Source organism: Anthonomus grandis, chromosome 1 (assembly GCF_022605725.1).
Source record: "Anthonomus grandis grandis chromosome 1, icAntGran1.3, whole genome shotgun sequence".
NCBI classification, from domain to species: Eukaryota; Metazoa; Arthropoda; class Insecta; order Coleoptera; family Curculionidae; genus Anthonomus; species Anthonomus grandis.
The window spans coordinates 89,986-108,462 of record NC_065546.1 but is presented as its reverse complement, the minus strand read 5'-3'; the positions used below and the strand labels follow the sequence as shown (position 1 = coordinate 108,462).

General features: G+C 34.6%; 1 protein-coding gene across 4 annotated transcripts in view; it reads left to right on the top strand.

Annotated features, from left to right (window-relative positions):
- The window catches only part of LOC126743440 (serine/threonine-protein kinase MARK2-like), a 105,283-nt gene that overhangs the window by 35,252 nt on the left and 51,554 nt on the right, over positions 1–18,477 (top strand). Inside the window, exons 2-3 of one of the 4 annotated variants that reach the window (XM_050450618.1) lie at positions 7,779–7,947; positions 12,709–12,963. The exons of the other annotated variants lie outside the window; for them this stretch is intronic. Of the exons in view, the coding sequence (XP_050306575.1) occupies positions 7,846–7,947; positions 12,709–12,963 (357 nt within the window). The 5' untranslated portion in view covers positions 7,779–7,845. The remainder of the gene's footprint in view (positions 1–7,778; positions 7,948–12,708; positions 12,964–18,477) is intronic. 4 annotated transcript variants of the gene reach the window in all.

Sequence of the window (18,477 nt, the reverse complement as noted above, 5' to 3'; positions counted from 1 at the left end):
AGGAATTAAATGATTTTATAACAGAAGCAGTATACAGTAATGAATTTCATTATTCGAATATATAAGGTGTTACATATAAAAGAAAAATAAGTTGATCATGGTAGCTAAGAGACGTAGTCGGACCGGTAATGTTTTTTTTTAAATATATTTTTAGTCACAAAAATATGCCCCAATTTAAGGTAATTTTTTTGAGATCCGGGTCTATTAGAAAAATCAAGGTAAACTTAATACGTGGTTTTTATTGTTAGAAAACAAACCAGAGACGTACTGTTTGGAAACGTTGCATTCATTAGGTACATAACTTTATATACTATTAGTTTATTTATTAAATGATGCAGTGTTGCGCCAATAGCCTAAAAAGCCAACAGGTTGAACGTTTCCTTTTTATAATTTGTTTTTGAAAAAGAAATTAGAGTTACCTTCTTACTATTTGACGACGTGGCACTTGGTTCTTATGTGAGTTTGTTAGCAGTGGCGTGGAATTTTAATTCACACTTTTACAGAATCGATTAAGTCATATGTATTAATATAAATAATTTATTATGTAATGTATTATTTGTATATAATATATGGCGTAAAAAAAATGTTTATTGTAGCTAAGCGAACACGTGAGCACTACTTGTTGTTTGGCAACGTTGCATTTATTTGCTATCTAATTTAGTTACGACTTATATAATATAATACATTGGCGTAGAGTTTTCATCGATATGTCTGCAAATTTAAATTGTTAAATACTTTAAAATACTCATAAAACTTCTTTATGGTAAACCTATAATATCCCTTTTGTGGGAGAGTTTCACGCAATGAAACGACTCTTTCACTAGTTAAAAGATGGATTTATTTGAAAGACAAGTTGAGAGAAAACTTACAAACGGCGACAACTTCAATAAAAAAGTAAAAACGCTTAACGGGAGAAAACTAAGCACGCTATTCTAACCTACAAAAAAAATTGGATGGTGCAACGTCTGCCGTGAACACAAAAATAAAGTAAGCGTACGTGCACAACGTTGTCAAATTGAATTGTTGTTACATACTCTGCAAGATGTTGCTACACATTAACACCCCCTCTCAATTCAACCTTCATCCTAATATACATTCTACTTAAACATAAAACATTTTGACACAACCTTAAAAGTTAACTAAATTTAAAAAAAAAATTACTTTGTCAAACACAAAATTCATTTAATTTCGACAAGGCTCAACTGGCTCCTTAAATACTTAAATCTAACAGATGGTAATCCTTTAGTTAACAAATCTGCCACTTGCTCATTTGTCGAAATATAATTTAACAAAACTTTACCAGAGCTTACAAGTTCCCTAACAAAATGATGCTTAACATCTATATGCTTTAACCTTTTTGTTTCGAGTGTTGACGCAATTCTAATACACGATTTATTGTCTTCATATACTTTAACAGGCGCAACATCCTTATCAAATAGTTCACTAAGAAGCTGAGTTATAAATAACACTTCTGATAAACACTGTGATAGAGCTACATACTCAGCCTCTGCACTTGACAATGAAACAGTATTTTGTTTCTTAGATTTCCAAAATACTAGGTTCTAAAATAGCTTTACAATAAATCCTGAAATACTCTTTCGATCACTAGTATCATTCGCAAAGTCCGCATCAACAAAAGCAACTAATTCACCACTAGAATTACTTACATTAATCTTAAACTGTAAAACATAATTTTTAGTACCTTTCAGATACCTTAGCACCCTTTTCAACTCTTTCCAGTGCTCTATATTATAGGAGTTCTGAAATTTACTAAAATATGTAATCGCATAACATATATCGGGACGACTACCTAGCATAGGGTACATCAAACTACCGATTAACTGTCTATATGGAATCTTTGAAATGTCAATGTTCTTGCTCTGCTTATTAACACTGTTACTTCGAGTGCTTAAATCTAAATTTAACTTAGGCTGCACTGGAATGTCACTTTCCTTACACTGAGACATGTTAAATTTGACCAAAATTTTTTCAATTAGATCTATCTGATGTATGATGTATCATTATACCCTCACTGTTTTTAATAATGTTCAAGCCCAAAAATTTTAAACAAGAATTATTTGTCAAATCAGTCATTTCAAATTTAACTCTTAGTTTAGTCTTTAGATCAGTCAAATCTGATAAAGAATTAGAAACTAGTATCAAATCATCAACATGAATTAATAAAAACATATTGTTTTTAAAATAAAAACATGGATCTGCCTGTGACCTAACTAAACCTAATTCGCACAAGTAACTATTAAGCCTATCATACCAACATTTTGGTGATTGTCTTAGTCCATAGAGAGACCTAAACAGTTTACACACACTTTTATCTACATTTGGTAAGTTTAACCCTTTTGGGATGTACATATAAACCGGTTGTATTAATAACCCATTTAAAAAAGCGCATTTCACATCCATCTGATGTATATACATGTTTTGCTCAACACTTAAACTAACTAAAATTCGAATAGTCATCATCCGTGCCACGGGTGCGTACACCTCTTCTTCTAAGTCTGACTGCTGGAAGCCTATGGCTACTAGCCTGGTTTTTTTCACCTTTTGCCCATTTACCTCTTTTTCCTTGAAAATCCACTTTGAGTCTACTATCTCTTCATTCTGTGGAAAAGGCACAATTTCCCAAGTGTTGTTCCTTTCCAGAGATGATAGCTCATCCTTTATAGCATCCTGCCACTCTTTGTCCCTTGAAATAGCATCCTCATAGGTCTCTGGAATGTCATTGTTGCCAAAAGTACCTGCTGACAAGGCTGCAACTATATTCGACTCAGAATCAAAGTCCAGTTCATAGTCCTCGTACCTTTTTGGCATCTTGACCCTCCTAGAGCTCTTCCTTGACCTTCCAGCTTGTCCACTGGCACCCTGAATGTTGTCATTTTTGGTACTTTCTTCGGTCTCATTTGAGGTATCATAGTCACTGTCACTTTCTTCTCTTTCGCTCTCTTGCTTTTTTACTTCTATGACTGTCTTCTCCTCTCCTTCCTCTATCCTTGAAAAATACTTCGCTGGCTTAGACACCCTCTCTTGCTCATCAAACACAACATTCCTGGCTGCAACAACTTTTTCCTCTTGCAAATCCCATAAGAGATAGCCATTACTTGTGTACCCAAGAAATAGCATCTTCTTGCTCCTTGGATCCAATTTGTTATTTGCCCTTTGTTGTGGAGGTATGTGCATGTATGCGACACAGCCAAAAACTTTTATTTTTCTCAGATCAGGTTTCTCTGAATTCCACAATTCAGCAGGGGTTTTTCCAGGGGATATGACGCTACTTTCTGTTCTGTTCATCAAATGGGCGGATATGGCTACTGCAAAACTCCAAAAATCCTTGGGCAGATTCGCATCAAAGAGAAAACATCTCGACTTCTCCATAATACTGCGGTTGAGACGCTCAGCAACGCCGTTCTGTCGTTGTGGAGTATAGCTGATTGTATACTGAACTTCAATCCCTTTTTGTGAACAAAAATTCTTAAATTGATGTGACGTGTATTCTCCCCCATTATCACACCTTAACTTAACAATACAAGACTTAAACTTATTTTCGACAAAATGTACATGCTCTCTGAATTTGTCAAAAACTTCACTCTTATTTTCTAGAAAGTATATAACCGTAAAGTGCGTAAAATGGTCAACAAAAGTGAGAAAATACTTCTTACCAGTCTTGGAAACAGGAGGATCGGCCCACACACATCTGTTGAAACAACATCCAAAACCCTCTTTGCTTTCCTTCATTCGTCCAAAGGTTTATATGGTGCCTGAGTCTGCTTGGCCTTCAAACAGGTTTCACACAATTTGGAGCTTGGATACTTGGCACTATGATCCATTCTACGATGCCACCTCCTGATCCAAGTTCTGTTCAGTCTTAACATCACTACACACATTCACCATAGTGTCAACATTTACTGCTAACTGGGGTGCGATACCTAGAATATACAAATTACCAAATAGTTCTCCTCTTGTCAAAAATCACCTGAAACCCTTTCTGTTCCAAACTTTTTACAGTCAATAAATTGTGAGATAAATTATTACACAGCAGTACATTCTCCAACTTTACACTTTTACCATCAGTTGTTACTCCTTTAATAGTGCCCTGTTTCCTTGCCTCTAGTATTTCGCCCTTCTTAGCCACTTGTATTCTCCTGTATATTATGTCTATACCATCAAAAAGACATTTTTCTAAATTGCTGCTTATCATGTGGTGCGTAGCCTCACTGTCGATGACAAATTTACAGAAATTCTGGTCACTCGAGTCAGTCAGAAGAGCATCAGTAGGACTGTCAAAAGACATAAACGAAATATCTTCTTCTATCTCCTTACTTACATTGCACTTAGTAAGTTTGGGACAGTCTGATTTCCTATGACCCTTAACACCACAATGATAACATTTAAAAGGAAATGCTCTACTATCAGTGCCGCTACTTACTGGTTTGCCATCCTTTTTCTGAAAGAATTTTCTTTTTGTGAAAAAAGCTTGGCCCTCCTCTTCCTTAGCCTTCTCGCTTTTAACCTGTCTGCCCTCCTCAGCAAGTAGTTTATTTTTCACGACATCTAAAGACAGTGCATCTTCATTTTGACAATATAGAATGTCAATTGCTGTTACAACTGGCCTATAGGAATCTGCCATTGAGGCTAAAAGCTGTGTGATGACCTCCCTGTCATCCAACAATCCACCACAAGCCCTAATTTCAATGACCGTCTTTTCAAATTCCAAAATGAAATTCCCTAAAGAGCTTTTGCCTAAAAACTTAAGATTTCTCAATGTGCTCTGCAATTGAACTAAGTTTGCAAGCCCTTCTTTAGTGTATGTTTTTCTTAATGCATTCATTATATCTTTGGCAGACTTATTACCTTTAATCGTTTCCAATACATTGTCTGACAGGCACTGCACGATTATGTTTCTCGCCTTAACATCCTTTTTCTTAAATTCTGTAAGCTGAACAGTATCTGTAGGTGGTTCCTGCTCTAACACCTCAAGGACATTACCCTGTTCCAGCAGAAGTCTTATTCTAAAATCCCAGTTAGAATAACCTTGGCCATCAAATGGTTTGACTGCAAAATTGACTATTGCGACTATTTACTGTTATTATTTTTGAAAATGGCACGAGCGGTACCTTCCTAATATTTGGCAACATAGCACTTATTCATTATGTGAGTTGGTTGCCAGTGACGTAGAGTTTTAATTCGCAGTTCCATAAAATTCATTAAATTATATGCTCTACTTTTAATAATTCAATTTGTAATGTACACAGGAAAATTAAAAGTAGGCAGTACCTGTTTGGCAATGTTGCACTTATTCATAATACGAATTGGTTGCCACTAGAGTACATTGCACATTTATACTAAATCCTTTAATATAGTCATAATAAAACTCATAGGGTAAATCTATAAGATCCCTATGATCTATGATACGTTTCATTGTCGAATAGGACTAAAATCTGAATTTACGAGGGCGGGTCAATAAGTCCGTGACTTTTTGAATTTCCCGCCCTTTAATGGAAATGGCAACTCTGCTCTTGTCAACACAGAACTGTCAGTTGACGCCTGTCAAAATTTAAACAAGCTGCCTCATCTAGTTTGTGTTTGACAGCTGTTGATAGCAGACTACCACTCGTTTTGAGAAGAAAATGGAAAAAAGTGAATTTCGTGTGCTCATTAAGCATTATTTTTTACGGAAAAAAACCATCACTCAAACCAAGGCTAAGCTTGATAAATATTATGGGGACTCTGCACCATCCATTTCCACGGTAAAGAAGTGGTTTACTGAATTTCGATGTGGCCGTACAAGCACGGAAGATGCCGAACGTTCTGGACGCCCAGTCGAGGTCTTTACATCCAAAACAATCAAAAAAATTCACGATATGGTTTTAGCCGATCGGAGATTGAAAGTGAGAGAGATTGTGGAAGCCATAGGCATCTCACATGGTTCAGTAGTTTCAATTTTGAATGATCATTTGGATATGAGAAAGCTTTCCGCAAGATGGGTGCCCCGTTTGCTCACAATCGACCACAAACGCAACCGTGTGACAATTTCCCAGAAGTGTCTGGCGTTATTCCACCGCAATATGGACGAATTTTTCGTTTCGTCGTTTCGTCACCGTGAACGAAACGTGGATCCACCACAACACGCCGGAGACCAAACAGCAGTCAAAACAGTGGATTTCGGGGGGTGAATCGGCGCCCAAGAAGGCAAAGGTGGGTTTGTCAGCCAATAAAGTCATGGCGACCGTTTTTTTGGATGCACGCGGTATAATCTACATTGACTATCTTTAAAAGGGGAAAACAATCAATGGAGAATATTATACCAACTTATTGGATAGATTCAATGAGGAACTGAAAGAAAAAAGACCACATTTGGCCAAAAAAAAAGTTCTTTTCCACCAGGACAATGCAAGGGTCCACACATGTGCAGTTTCCATGGCAAAAATCCATGAATTAGGTTACGAATTACTTCCCCATCCGCCCCATTTTCCAGATTTAGCCCCCTATAGTGACTATTTCCTATTCCCAAACTTAAAGAAATGGCTCGGCGGAAAGAGATTTGACTCCAACGACGAAATCATCTCTCAAACAAATGCTTATTTTGATGACCTCGACAAATCATATTTTTTCCGAAGGGATAAAAAAATTGGAGAAACGTTGGACTAAGTGTATAGAACTCAAAGGAGACTATGTTGAAAAATAAAATAACTTTTTATATGAAAAACTGTCTTTTATCCAAAAAGTCACGGACTTATTGACCGGCCCTCGTAATTGTAGCAAAAAAGAATAATGGGAGATTTCTTGCTTTTTGGCAACGTTGCATTCAATCATTTTATAGCTAGTTTACGAGTGGCATAAAGCTCTGATTTCTAAATTTTCTGTTAACAAAACACTTGTAACTTGTAGATACATAAAAAAATTAGTGATGACTCATAAGGGTCTTAATTAAGAATTCAATACGGCTGCTTTACGAAAAACCCCAAAATTGGTCTTAAATACTCCTACTAACATTTTGGTTATTCCGATATTGTGATCATTCAGGAGGGCTACGATAAGATTAAGATAAAAATAATTCGACGTCAATATATTTACAATTTTTGAAATTGCAACTATTTTTATAGGTTTTATTATTATGTTGTCGTTGCAGGCAATAAGTGATTGTATGTTTATTTTTTATTTATTAGTGCAGGAATTAATTTGAAAAAAATCGAATGAAAAACATCCCCTCAAAAGGCGCAGCTCACTCGCTTTTCTATTATAAATGGCAACAAACTTTATTTTTTTATATGACTTGGTTATCAGTGGCATAGAGTTTTGATCGTTAAACCTGAACGAATTTTTCGTTTAGACAACTTGGCAACCTTGCTAACAAGCTTTGACAGAAATTCACTAATTTAGATTGCGGGGAAATCTTAACGCGGGCATTGTCTACAATTTTAGAAGTTTTGACTACTTTTTATGTTATTTACCTGCGCCACTGGAACAATAAATTTTATCGTATTGATAAGCTTCTTTAAACATATTTTTTCACATTTCCTAATAGACAATGCCCTTTTTAAGGGGGTAAAAAGGGGTATGTCTATTTTCTATTTAATTTTATGTCAACTGATTTAGGAATTAACTTAAATAGTGTGACCCTTAAGCTGTAGCTCATACTTTGGTAATTATATCATTTCTACGCTTATTTTACTCACTTTACTATTAAAACCGAGACGCAATCGACTTATAGATAGAAAAATCAATATATTCGAAGGAAACTTAATTTCCTTCCGGAATTACAGAATCTAGCCAGATGTGAGGCAAAACAGCTTCTCTGTTTTTATTTAAAATAAAATCGAGACGGGAGGGATGTTTGAAGCATCCACGCTGGGGAGTTGTAAGTTGGACGCAGCGGTGGCGTTAAAACACCAAACCAATACTATCAAGCCCCAGCTCAGTGTCAAAGAGCAGGTAATTTGTTTGATTTGAAAGTTTGAGGTAGCAATAATGGGTAAAAAGTTGGTACAAAGTCTTCTTCAAGTAGGTATTTTTAATAAATTCTTTACTACAAGGCCTAAAGGAGCACTAAGGAAGAATTTTGTTCTTATTTAAAAACGATGTCCTTTTTTTGATTTGGTTAAACTTAAATTGAATACGATAAATTATGGGCTGTTGGCCTCTAAAGTTAACCCATTTAAGATTTTGAGAAAAAAAATAGGTGCATCATATTAAGAGCATCCCTTATGAGTGACCATTTAGCACAATGGGGAAATAACTTTTATTTTCCAATAAGTTCGATTGTGTTTCAGAAATATTTTGTAGAATTAGTGCCATTTTTATGGGATTTAAAAATTAATAAAATATAGACTATAAATATTGATTTTATCCGCATATGACTATGGAGATATATTCTTAATACAAAAGATTAGTTGCTTTATAAGATGCCAACTTATTCATGCTCTTCACATTTATCAGTAAAGTGAATTAACGTCGTATCCAGCATAAGATTTCGAATGTCAGAAAACCAGTAGATATTCATAACGTTGGTGTAAAAAAAATGTCAATTTTCAGTAATACTTTCAAGATTTTTACCAATTCTTACCCATTATTCGACGAATTAACTACCAAAATTACAAAATATGCGGGAGTCATTGGAAATGTAGAAAGGTGTCTCCATAACAAGGTGACCTACACAGAAAAAAATAAGGAAAAACCAGTACCGAGCAATAATTTAAATTGTAATTATTATTGTCTAATTTTAATAAATTATCTTTGTTTGGCAAACAATTAATAATAAAGTTAAACAAACTTGTATACGTAACAGCACTAATTTTCTGGGAATTAAATTCGAATCATTTTTATTATATAACAATTTATTATCATTATCTGCCCTGTCTACATGTACATTTATCTGATATCTAAATAGGATTGGTGCTAAATATACATACAAACACGTGCCTGAATAAATAAAAGAAAAAAAAAGATCGATGAAGGTCGGGTAGTAAAGGACTTGCATTTTAAAATTGCAAATTAAATTTTATTGCTACGAAGTCATTACGCATCTTATCCATATATTAAAGTAGCTTATAATATAATTTAATTGTAATCATAATATCGTTTACTTTTATAGTTTTTCGATGTAAAAAAGCAGCGTAATAAATTAAAAGTTTATTACGGACTGTGCAAATAGTATTATCAATCACATGCTCCTAAAGACGCGTTAAAAACAATAACAGTTGAGTCCTTGAACATTATGCAGCATATTATTTCTACACAAATATCAATATTCCTACAGGCGGTCCCAGAAAGGAGTGTTTTTATGTATTATGGAGTACAAACACGAGTGGGAAAGGGGTGTTTGTCAACTTGGCTAATCCTAATTAATTTAACTTATTAATGGGTAAAACGACGAACAAATAAATTTCATTTGGGGATGGTAGTTTTTTCAATTTTTTTTTAGATTATCGCCATTTTCGCCTACATATGGCAACAAGTATTCAATCCAGTATTACCAGGTCAAATGAGAATTTCGAAATTTGTGCATTAAGATTTCAAAATTATTGTAAAATGTGGCAAAAAGTGGTTATCAAGGGCGTCGCCAGAGAGGTCTAGAGGCCTAGAGGTTAACGCTAAACCAGTCATCCGGCTAATTGAAACTTTACTTTTGAAAACGTATATTTCGTAACTTATCACTTATTAATTTCTAATTTCACTTAATAATTAGGCTATTAGGTAACTTCAATCTAAGATAAGGCTTTACTATACCTATACATATTTACATTTCGGGGGCTCGAAGCGCTCGCAAGTGAAAAGCGAATTGAAACGATTACGCTCACTTTGAGCCAAGAACCTACGGATACTACGGAAAACGTACGACTTTGCCAAAGACGCCCAGCATCTGAAAAGAAAATTCAATTATTCCTGGTTGGAAATGTACTCACCATGGTTAGCATACTCCCGCCAACAAAAAGGAGCCTTCTGTAAATTCTGTACACTATTTCCACCCAATCTGAGCTCCGTTAGAGGTGTTTTAGGTTCGTTCATTATAAGGCCGTTTTGTAAGTTCAAAGATGTTCATGAATGCTGCAGAAAACACGCAGATACTCACTTTCACAAGACGGCATTGGAAGCAGCTAAATCTTTTCTTGATAATGTGCCAGTAGATGTGCAAATTAACAAATACTCTCAGGAAAGTCTTGAAAAAAACAGGAAAATTATAAGATCGATTATTTCCTGCATCGCGTTTTGCGGATCCCACGTCCTAGCATTAACGGAGGCAAGCTTGGTGATGGAATTCTAGAAGGGCTGTATAAGATGCGAATTGACGCAGGAGACACTATTTTAAAAAACCATATTGAGCATGGAAAGAAAAATGCAAGTTATTGATCGGTTGACATCCAGAATGAGATTATCAGTATTTTTGGAGATATTATTAATTCCGATTGCATCAAAAATGTGAAGATATCGCAAGCATATAGCATTTTAGCAGACGAAACAGCGGATATCTCTGGAAAGGAACAGCTCTAAGTTGGCATAAGATATTTCGATGAGGAAAGCAGCAACATTGAAGAAGTATTCCTCGGATTTGCTGAGCTTACAGCCTTGGGCGCTAAATCGATTGCCACGGCAATAAACGAATTCCTGACAAAAGATCTCGATCCAGATAAATGCGTTGGTTTGGGATTCGATGGTTGTTCCACGATGTCTGGAAAAGAAGGTGGCGTTCAGGCTATTTTGCGTAAAAAATACAAGAAAGCACTATTTTTTCATTGCTCGTCACATAAACTCAACCTGCTAATCAATGATCTGAATGCTCTACCGGAGATTCGAAATACAGTTGGGGCCATCAAAGATATAATTACATTTTTTCGTGAATCGGTTCTAAGAAGTAAAATAATACCCAATATTCCCAAGCTGTGCGAAACAAGGTGGAGCGAGAAATACAAGAGCATCAGATTTTTTAAAGAGAACTTTTGTGATATAATGGAGGCACTAGAAACCCTGTCTCGAGATGACAATATTGCGACAAGGAAACATGCATATCAGCTCCATGCTGCAGCTTCCAAAGTTTCGTTTATTTTTAGCATTGGATTGATAGCCAAATATTCCGCTCTTTTAGAACCAACAGTAAACGTGCTCCAATCAGTCTCCTTGGATGCAGTTCAGGCATCACAGCATATTGGTCGTATTTTAAAACTGATCAAAAACCACCGTGAGAATCCCGAAAAAATAACAGAAGAAATTTTCAAAGATGCTTCTGTTATTGCGGAATGAAATGGATATGAAATCAATACCGCGTACTGCTGAAAGACAACAATACCGTAGCAACCACCCATCAAAAAGCCCCTCAGAATTTTGGCCCAGGTCCATAACAATTCCTTATTTGGACTCAATTATAAATTCCCTAGAAATAAGGTTTTCTGAAGAAAATAGACCATCATTTACTTTGTCAAAACTACATCCTGCGCAAATGAAAAACATTTCTTTGGAAGAACTTGGAAGAGGCTTGCGAGGAATTTAAAAATTTTTACGGTGTTACAAATATCCAAAATGAGATAGAGCTTTGGAAAAAAATATGGGAAGAAAAACCAGAATCGGTCAAAATGAGTGTTGTGGACATCCTCAAGGAAACTGATGATTTCTTTCCTGAAATTAAGAAGGCTTTACAGATCCTTGTTGCATTACCTTGTACGACTTGTACAGTTGAAAGGTCATTTAGTAGCCTTAGGAGAATCAAAACATGGTTGAGGAGCACCATGTCTGAAACTCGACTCAATGGCCTCGCTATGATGAGTGTACACAGGCAACACATTTTTAAAAACTTGGACGATTTTGTCAACAAAGTGACTAACGAATTCGCAAAGAACCCTAGAAGATTATGTTTCAATTGATTTTCATGTAAATATTTTGTTCGGTTTTTATTTTATTTTAATTAAAATTTTTGTTTTTTGTCTTTAGTTCTTTCATGCTGCCCCTCCCTAGCTTACCGGCTGGCGACGCTCTTGGTGGCTATTTAACAAAAGAAAAGCCTGTAATAACTTTGTAAATCAGTCACTTTTGCGAAATACTGCCGTATTTGCCGGCTAGGTTTTAGGTAAACCGAGTTTCAATTTTGAAAAAAACTCATTTTGTTGCTTTTTCCCTCACAAATTCAAATCAACCGAAAGATGAATTTTTAAGGCTCCAAAAAATTGTCAAAATTAATAAAGTCAATAAAATAAAATAAAATATTTCGGTATAATTATAGTTAAAAATTTAAAATAGAATGAATATGCTGTTTATTTAACCTCTAAAATTAGAAAATTATTTTAAAAATTTATTCACCTTAAAGATATAGTTAGCAAAAAATTATGCTTATATAGACTATTTTGCTACATCTGCGACACATCAAAGATTCTAATAGATTTTTTTATCTAATAGATGTATTTATGATTATAATTATGAAGTTTTGTATTGCAATTTATAACTTATATGTAATATATTTGGTTTTTGATTTGATTTTGATCTGGCAATACTGCATCGCCTCTATGGCTACCCAATCAGACAAACTCGCACAAGTTGTTACCGCCCAGGCCGATGTTACCACATGGCGGCAGCACGAATCCTGTTAAATTTTATAATATAAATTTAATTAAAAACACCTTTCTACTATCCAATCAAAACCCCATAGCCCCCCAAGTAACTTAGAACTGCGGCCAACTAAACAAAAGAAAAACGACATTCGTTCAATAGCCGATCACCATAAAAAATCAAATGATGAGACTGCTGCGCCGTTCGAAATCGACAGCGGCCGCGCATACGGAAAAGTCGCCGGCGAATAAAACGCCACCCGGTCACCATCCGCACCACCACTACCACCATAACCACGTGGTGCATCCCCAACAGCAGCAGCACCATCATCGGAATGGCGGCGGAGGGGGTATGGTGGTCAATATGGTGGAAGGAGTTCCTGTTGTGGTGGGACCTGGGATAGGGAAAAATAAAAAGGTAGACTTTTCGTGTATCATAGTAATAGAGAATACTCTAAAGATCTTACCGAGAGAAGTTTTGATCATTTTAGATTTATTAGACACGCTTATTGGAGCGATTCCATAAGTTTTATTTATCATACAGAGCATTGATCTTTGAAACTTGAAACGATTCTCCATCTCCAACCTTATCCATCAAACTAATTTCATTGGTTGTTATATCATCTTTAATTGATAAGGGGATTTGTTGTAAGGGGATTCATCAATCTTCTCTCATGATACTGGTTGTCTTAATCAATAATATAATTTTTAGATTATTTGCCTTTCTGTTTCATGATATGATTGGTTTTTATTCTATTTAAATCACAACAAGTCTTTCTTCGTCTCCTTGTTGTTCTTCTTGAAAACCTAATAGTTGTTTTTTTACTACTGGTATAAATTTGTGAAAACTTTTCCTGACATCTCCAATCAAATATTTCTTATGCAATCAGAACATCAGCAATTTCAATCCCCTTCAGGATCGTTCTCTGTTCTCATTGTTATGCTTCCTTCCTCTTGAGGTTATTATTTTAATGATATCCTTAACCATTATTTTTCAAAATGTTGTGCTCTCAGAATGCAGAACGAATTAGTAACAGATACAGCTCTTAACTTTTTTCTTTTTATTTAGATACTCTACCCTTCTCAATTATCTCCCTTTAAACAGTTGTCTTCCTCTTCCAATTCACATAGATCCAGTTCTATCTAAGTTTCTTGATGATCTTAAGGAGTAGTCTTTCCATTACCATTAAAAAGATTTGCTCATAAAATGCCTTTCTCCATTTTCCTTTGCTGCTCTGTTTTCCTTCTATATGCCCAACTTTACATATTGTTAGTAGATGTTGAGTTTTTCCATGATGTCCATCATTATTATCATATTGATATTGGTTTTTTTTTATGTCTGTTACTCTCTTGTTCTCATTAATTTTTTTACAATGTAATTTGTTTCATTTGTATTCTTTTTAATGCAGGTCTTCTTTAGTCAACAAAGTTTACTTTCTTCAAACCGTTCATCGGTTTTAATCTCCTGCTTACGTCTTACAGTCTCATTTTACTCTCTTCCATCATGTTTATTTTTGACTGCCTGAAATAATGGAAATACTGTCTCCATTATGTATTTTCTCTATAGGTTCAATGATATGAGACGTGCGTTGTAGATGAATTATTTTTTGATGATCTTAGCCTGTTCTGGGATAATCTTAAGCATTTCCAACATTCAATTTTAGCACGTAGATGATAGAAGCTACTATAAAAATGTTTAGTGAACATCGTTTTCCTTGAAGTGTTATTATTTTTCCACAAGCCGAATCGCGTGATGTAGTTGCGTTTTAAATGGTCAATAATTAAAGTGAATTTTTATTGCCTCGCATAATAGTTCTTTATTTGCTCTCATAATTAATATTGATTGTAATAGTGAGAAGTAAACAATAGCATATAAACGCTTTTAAATATTATTACATATTGGAATGTATGCAGATAATAATTATTAGGTGTATTCACCATAAAATCAGGTATAGTTTTAAGCATACTACCATTGATTGAATATTCAATTAATAATATTACAATGAGAAAACATATCTGGCATTCTTTATTATAATTCCATTCACATTTATCCAAATCCCATTTCAGTGGATATGTTTCTGTCTCCTGAATATTCCCTATTAATTCTTACTCGAACTGAATACAGCGAGGAACGGAAATTGCCATTTTCAATTTGTTTTCTGTACATGACTTTTATTGTCGGTCTAATGGTTTTTTACACTTTTTATCAATTTAAATGTTTTTCTGTATTATTGATTTAATTTTGAGCCAGTTTGATTTCACTTGCCGGTGTCCTTGACATTAATAAGTTGGTCGTTGAAATATTATAATAGTTGTGCATAATCGTTTCCAGTCACGCCATACCGTATATTCGCTGCTATTAAAGCCATTTGCAAGGTGAGTAATGTGTTTCGCCTGCCCATCTGGATAATTGAGAAACTCCGAGCCATTTTCGGGCTATTTCCGTGTACTCTAATGAAGTTTTCTCGGGACCCCGGCTGTCATTTGCTTCGTTAGGAGTTCAGGTAAATTTCGATTTCCAGTTCTTAATAAACTCATTCGGGAAACCGTCAGGGCTTGGTTACGTATTTTTTTATTCGAGATACACTTATTGTAAAATTCCCTGCAGGCTTACTATAGCATAGAACATAAAAATCAAAGAGTGATCATTTTTTCTGTGAGAAATCATTTTAATAATTTTATTTTCTGATATCCAATGCCTTTTCCCAAATGGGTGCGGCATAAAATCTTTGAGAGGAATTGGATTATCATTTATTAAATTATTTGATTTTGACTTGGCAGCAGCAAAGGGCTTGAGAATGTAAAGTATGTGCTTTTATTATCCAACTTCCCTGCTTTTCTCGCACTTTTTGTAATGGCATCAATTTGTCGGGATTTACGCCTCGGTGATATTTATGAGTTATACCTCTCTAATACTTTATAGTTGCAGCATATATGGATCTAAACTTCCAAGGTTAATTTCTTCATTTTAAAAACAATTTTGGGAAAAAACGCTCAAATGGGACTACAATTATTTTATTAGACGAACTTGTTTTCCAATATTTAAATCTTACAAACATGTATGGATTTAGAGATATATAAACAGTTACTAGAAAATGTTTTTTTCAATTTTCAATAGTAATTTCAAATGAGCAATTTGTTTTCTTTTTTAAATTTCAATTTTGAAAAATATTTTTCGTTTAACTTTCAATGCTAGTTACAATATATTAAGCCCACATATTCTAATAATAACAGTGAAGAAATAGTCCACACTTGTAATGGAGTCGTAAGTTAAGGTAAAGTGAAAACCCTGCAGTCTCCCTCCACTTATTTATTAAACATTTAGTTATTTAAAATTCTCCACATGTTTCGGACACAGTGATGTACAATAGACCGTTCGGTCCTTGTCAACAACAGAATGTAAACAAATAAAATTAAAAATAGTAAAATAAAAAAACAATAATAATAAATGACATGGAATCAAATCCTGGGGCGTATATCTAATACGAATTTTAAACCTTTTATCCCCTGATAATGGACACAGTGAGTGAGTGTGTGAGGGATTAAATATACTAAATTTTGGCATTAAATGTACTATGTGCATCGTACAAATATATCATACTCAGCTCTCTCATAGCCAGGTATCTAAGTTTTAGGCATAGACCATTCCTCCACTTAACCAACTGCAATTCCTATGTGGGAAAAAAGTAAAATTAAATATTAACAAAAAATAAAGATTTTTCTAATAGAACGTGTTTTTACGTGTTACAATAATAATACAGCTATTAACTATAATTTTAATAATAACTAAGATTGTGAAACTAGGTAGTCTAAAAATTACCTAAAGAATATCAAGAACAAGAAGTACAAATAAAAACGAATATACATCGATACAACTTTGTAAAATTGCTCTCTCTCATAAATCTGTTCATCCCGATCAGCCTGACCTACATTATAACTTAAGCCTATCGAAATGCCTTCATCTTTGCCTTAGGGTTGTGCTGGATTCTATATAGACCATATCATTAATCCTCTTTACTATCGCATATGGACCTTCCCAGGCTGGCATCAGCTTTAGTGATTTCCCTTGCTCATAGGATTGGACTCCTTTGAGTTGCTTTACCATACTCTCTCACTTTACTGCAATTCTGAACAGTTTGCTTTAATGTCGGATCGCGTTTTGATCCAGACGCATGAAATCCTTAGTCGTTCTCTGACCAATTCGTAAACATCGTGCAGTTTTATTTTTACATTGTCGAAATTCTTTACCGGCATTAATTTCAAGCTTATTCAAGGTTTCTGTTCTTTTATTCTAAAACCTTATTTGTCAATGGAAAGGTTGTTTACAGTGCTCTCCCTAACGCATTTATTTCTTTGAAGTTTTTTTGTACTTTTTCCAGGCTGTTAGAATCAGTAATTCTTGAGCTCCCTGGAACAACTATGTAAGTTTTTTAATATACAGGGTGTCCAAGATAAGAATCCTAAGCATGGGGATCTCGGTACCTGTTAAAGATACAGCTTCGGTTAAATTAGGAAAAAGTTGTGCACTTTGAAGCGTATTTACATGCCGTTAAGAAACTTCAAAAATTTCCATGGCCTGCTGACATATTTGGAAAAAACGGAAATTTGCCAATATCGATTTTATTTTTTCCTGGCTTTATTTTAAAAGATATCAAAAAACTATTGACACTTTTGAATTAGTACGTGATGGCACTTTTAAATTTTATATCCGACGTTTCGTTTCCGAGAAAGCACCATCAACTTTATTTTTTATATGGCGCGAAAAGAAAGTACACCCTGTATCTGATTCCATTTTTTATTACAAGTTCAACGATGTATCACATGTCACTTTTTTTTTGTTAGTTAAAAGGAAAAATACAATTTTTCTTTTTTTTTAAACATATTATTAAGTAGGCTTTGGAAACAAATGCTTTGACAGTTTGACGTAAATACCTTTTACCCTGTCACATATTTTTTATTAAATATTAATTGCCGTTGTTGTTACCGTGATTGTCGAGGTGTTGTTTGTTGAGTAATTATTGTTATTATTATTTACTGTTGTCGTTATTATTGCTAAAATTGTGTTATATTATCTTCAAAGATGCCTGGTGGTCATTATAGTCATAAAGAGAAGTTTGACATGCTGTCGTGCTACAAAAATACTGTAAATACAGCAGCAAGAAATTTAAAAGAATATGGTTCGTTTAAAAAGCCTGTTTTATCCCGAAAAAAGGAATCTCTTGAAGAAACTCAAAATAATATTTTACAAGTATTTATTGAAAACCCCGAGATATCAACTAGACAAATAAAAAAAAAGTGTAGGAGTGGCCAAATCTACAGCTCAGTTTATTTTACGTAAAAACAGATATCACCCCTACAAATTTAGAATTTGCCAAGGACTTAAACCTGGGGATTTCGAACGACGTCGGCATTTTTGTGAGTGGTATACACGTGCCTGTGAAGAGGATTTTAATTTCCCATCAAAAATAATATGGTCCGACGAAAGTATGGTATAGACTAATAATGGTATCTTTAATCGCCGCAATAGTCATTACTGGGTCCAACAAAATCCGCGTGTTAAGAAAATATCTAGACATCAACAACGTTTTGGGTTTAATATGTGGTGTGGAATTTTAGGAACCAAAATACTAGGTCCATTTATTTACCATTATTCATTAACAGCAGAACGATATCTTAATTTATTGCAAAATGATTTAGAAGACTGCTTAGATGATTTACCTCTGGCACAAGTCAATAGCTGTTGGTTTCAATAAGACGGGGCTCCTGCACGTAATTCTGAGCAAGTTCGACAGGACCTTTCGCAGCGTTTTCCTGAAAAGTGGATTGGAACCTCCAGTGAAGTGTCTTGGTCAGCGCGACCCCTTTGGACTTCTTCCTTTGGGGATTTATTAAAAACCGAGTCTATCAACATTCTTTTGGAACTGAGCAGGAG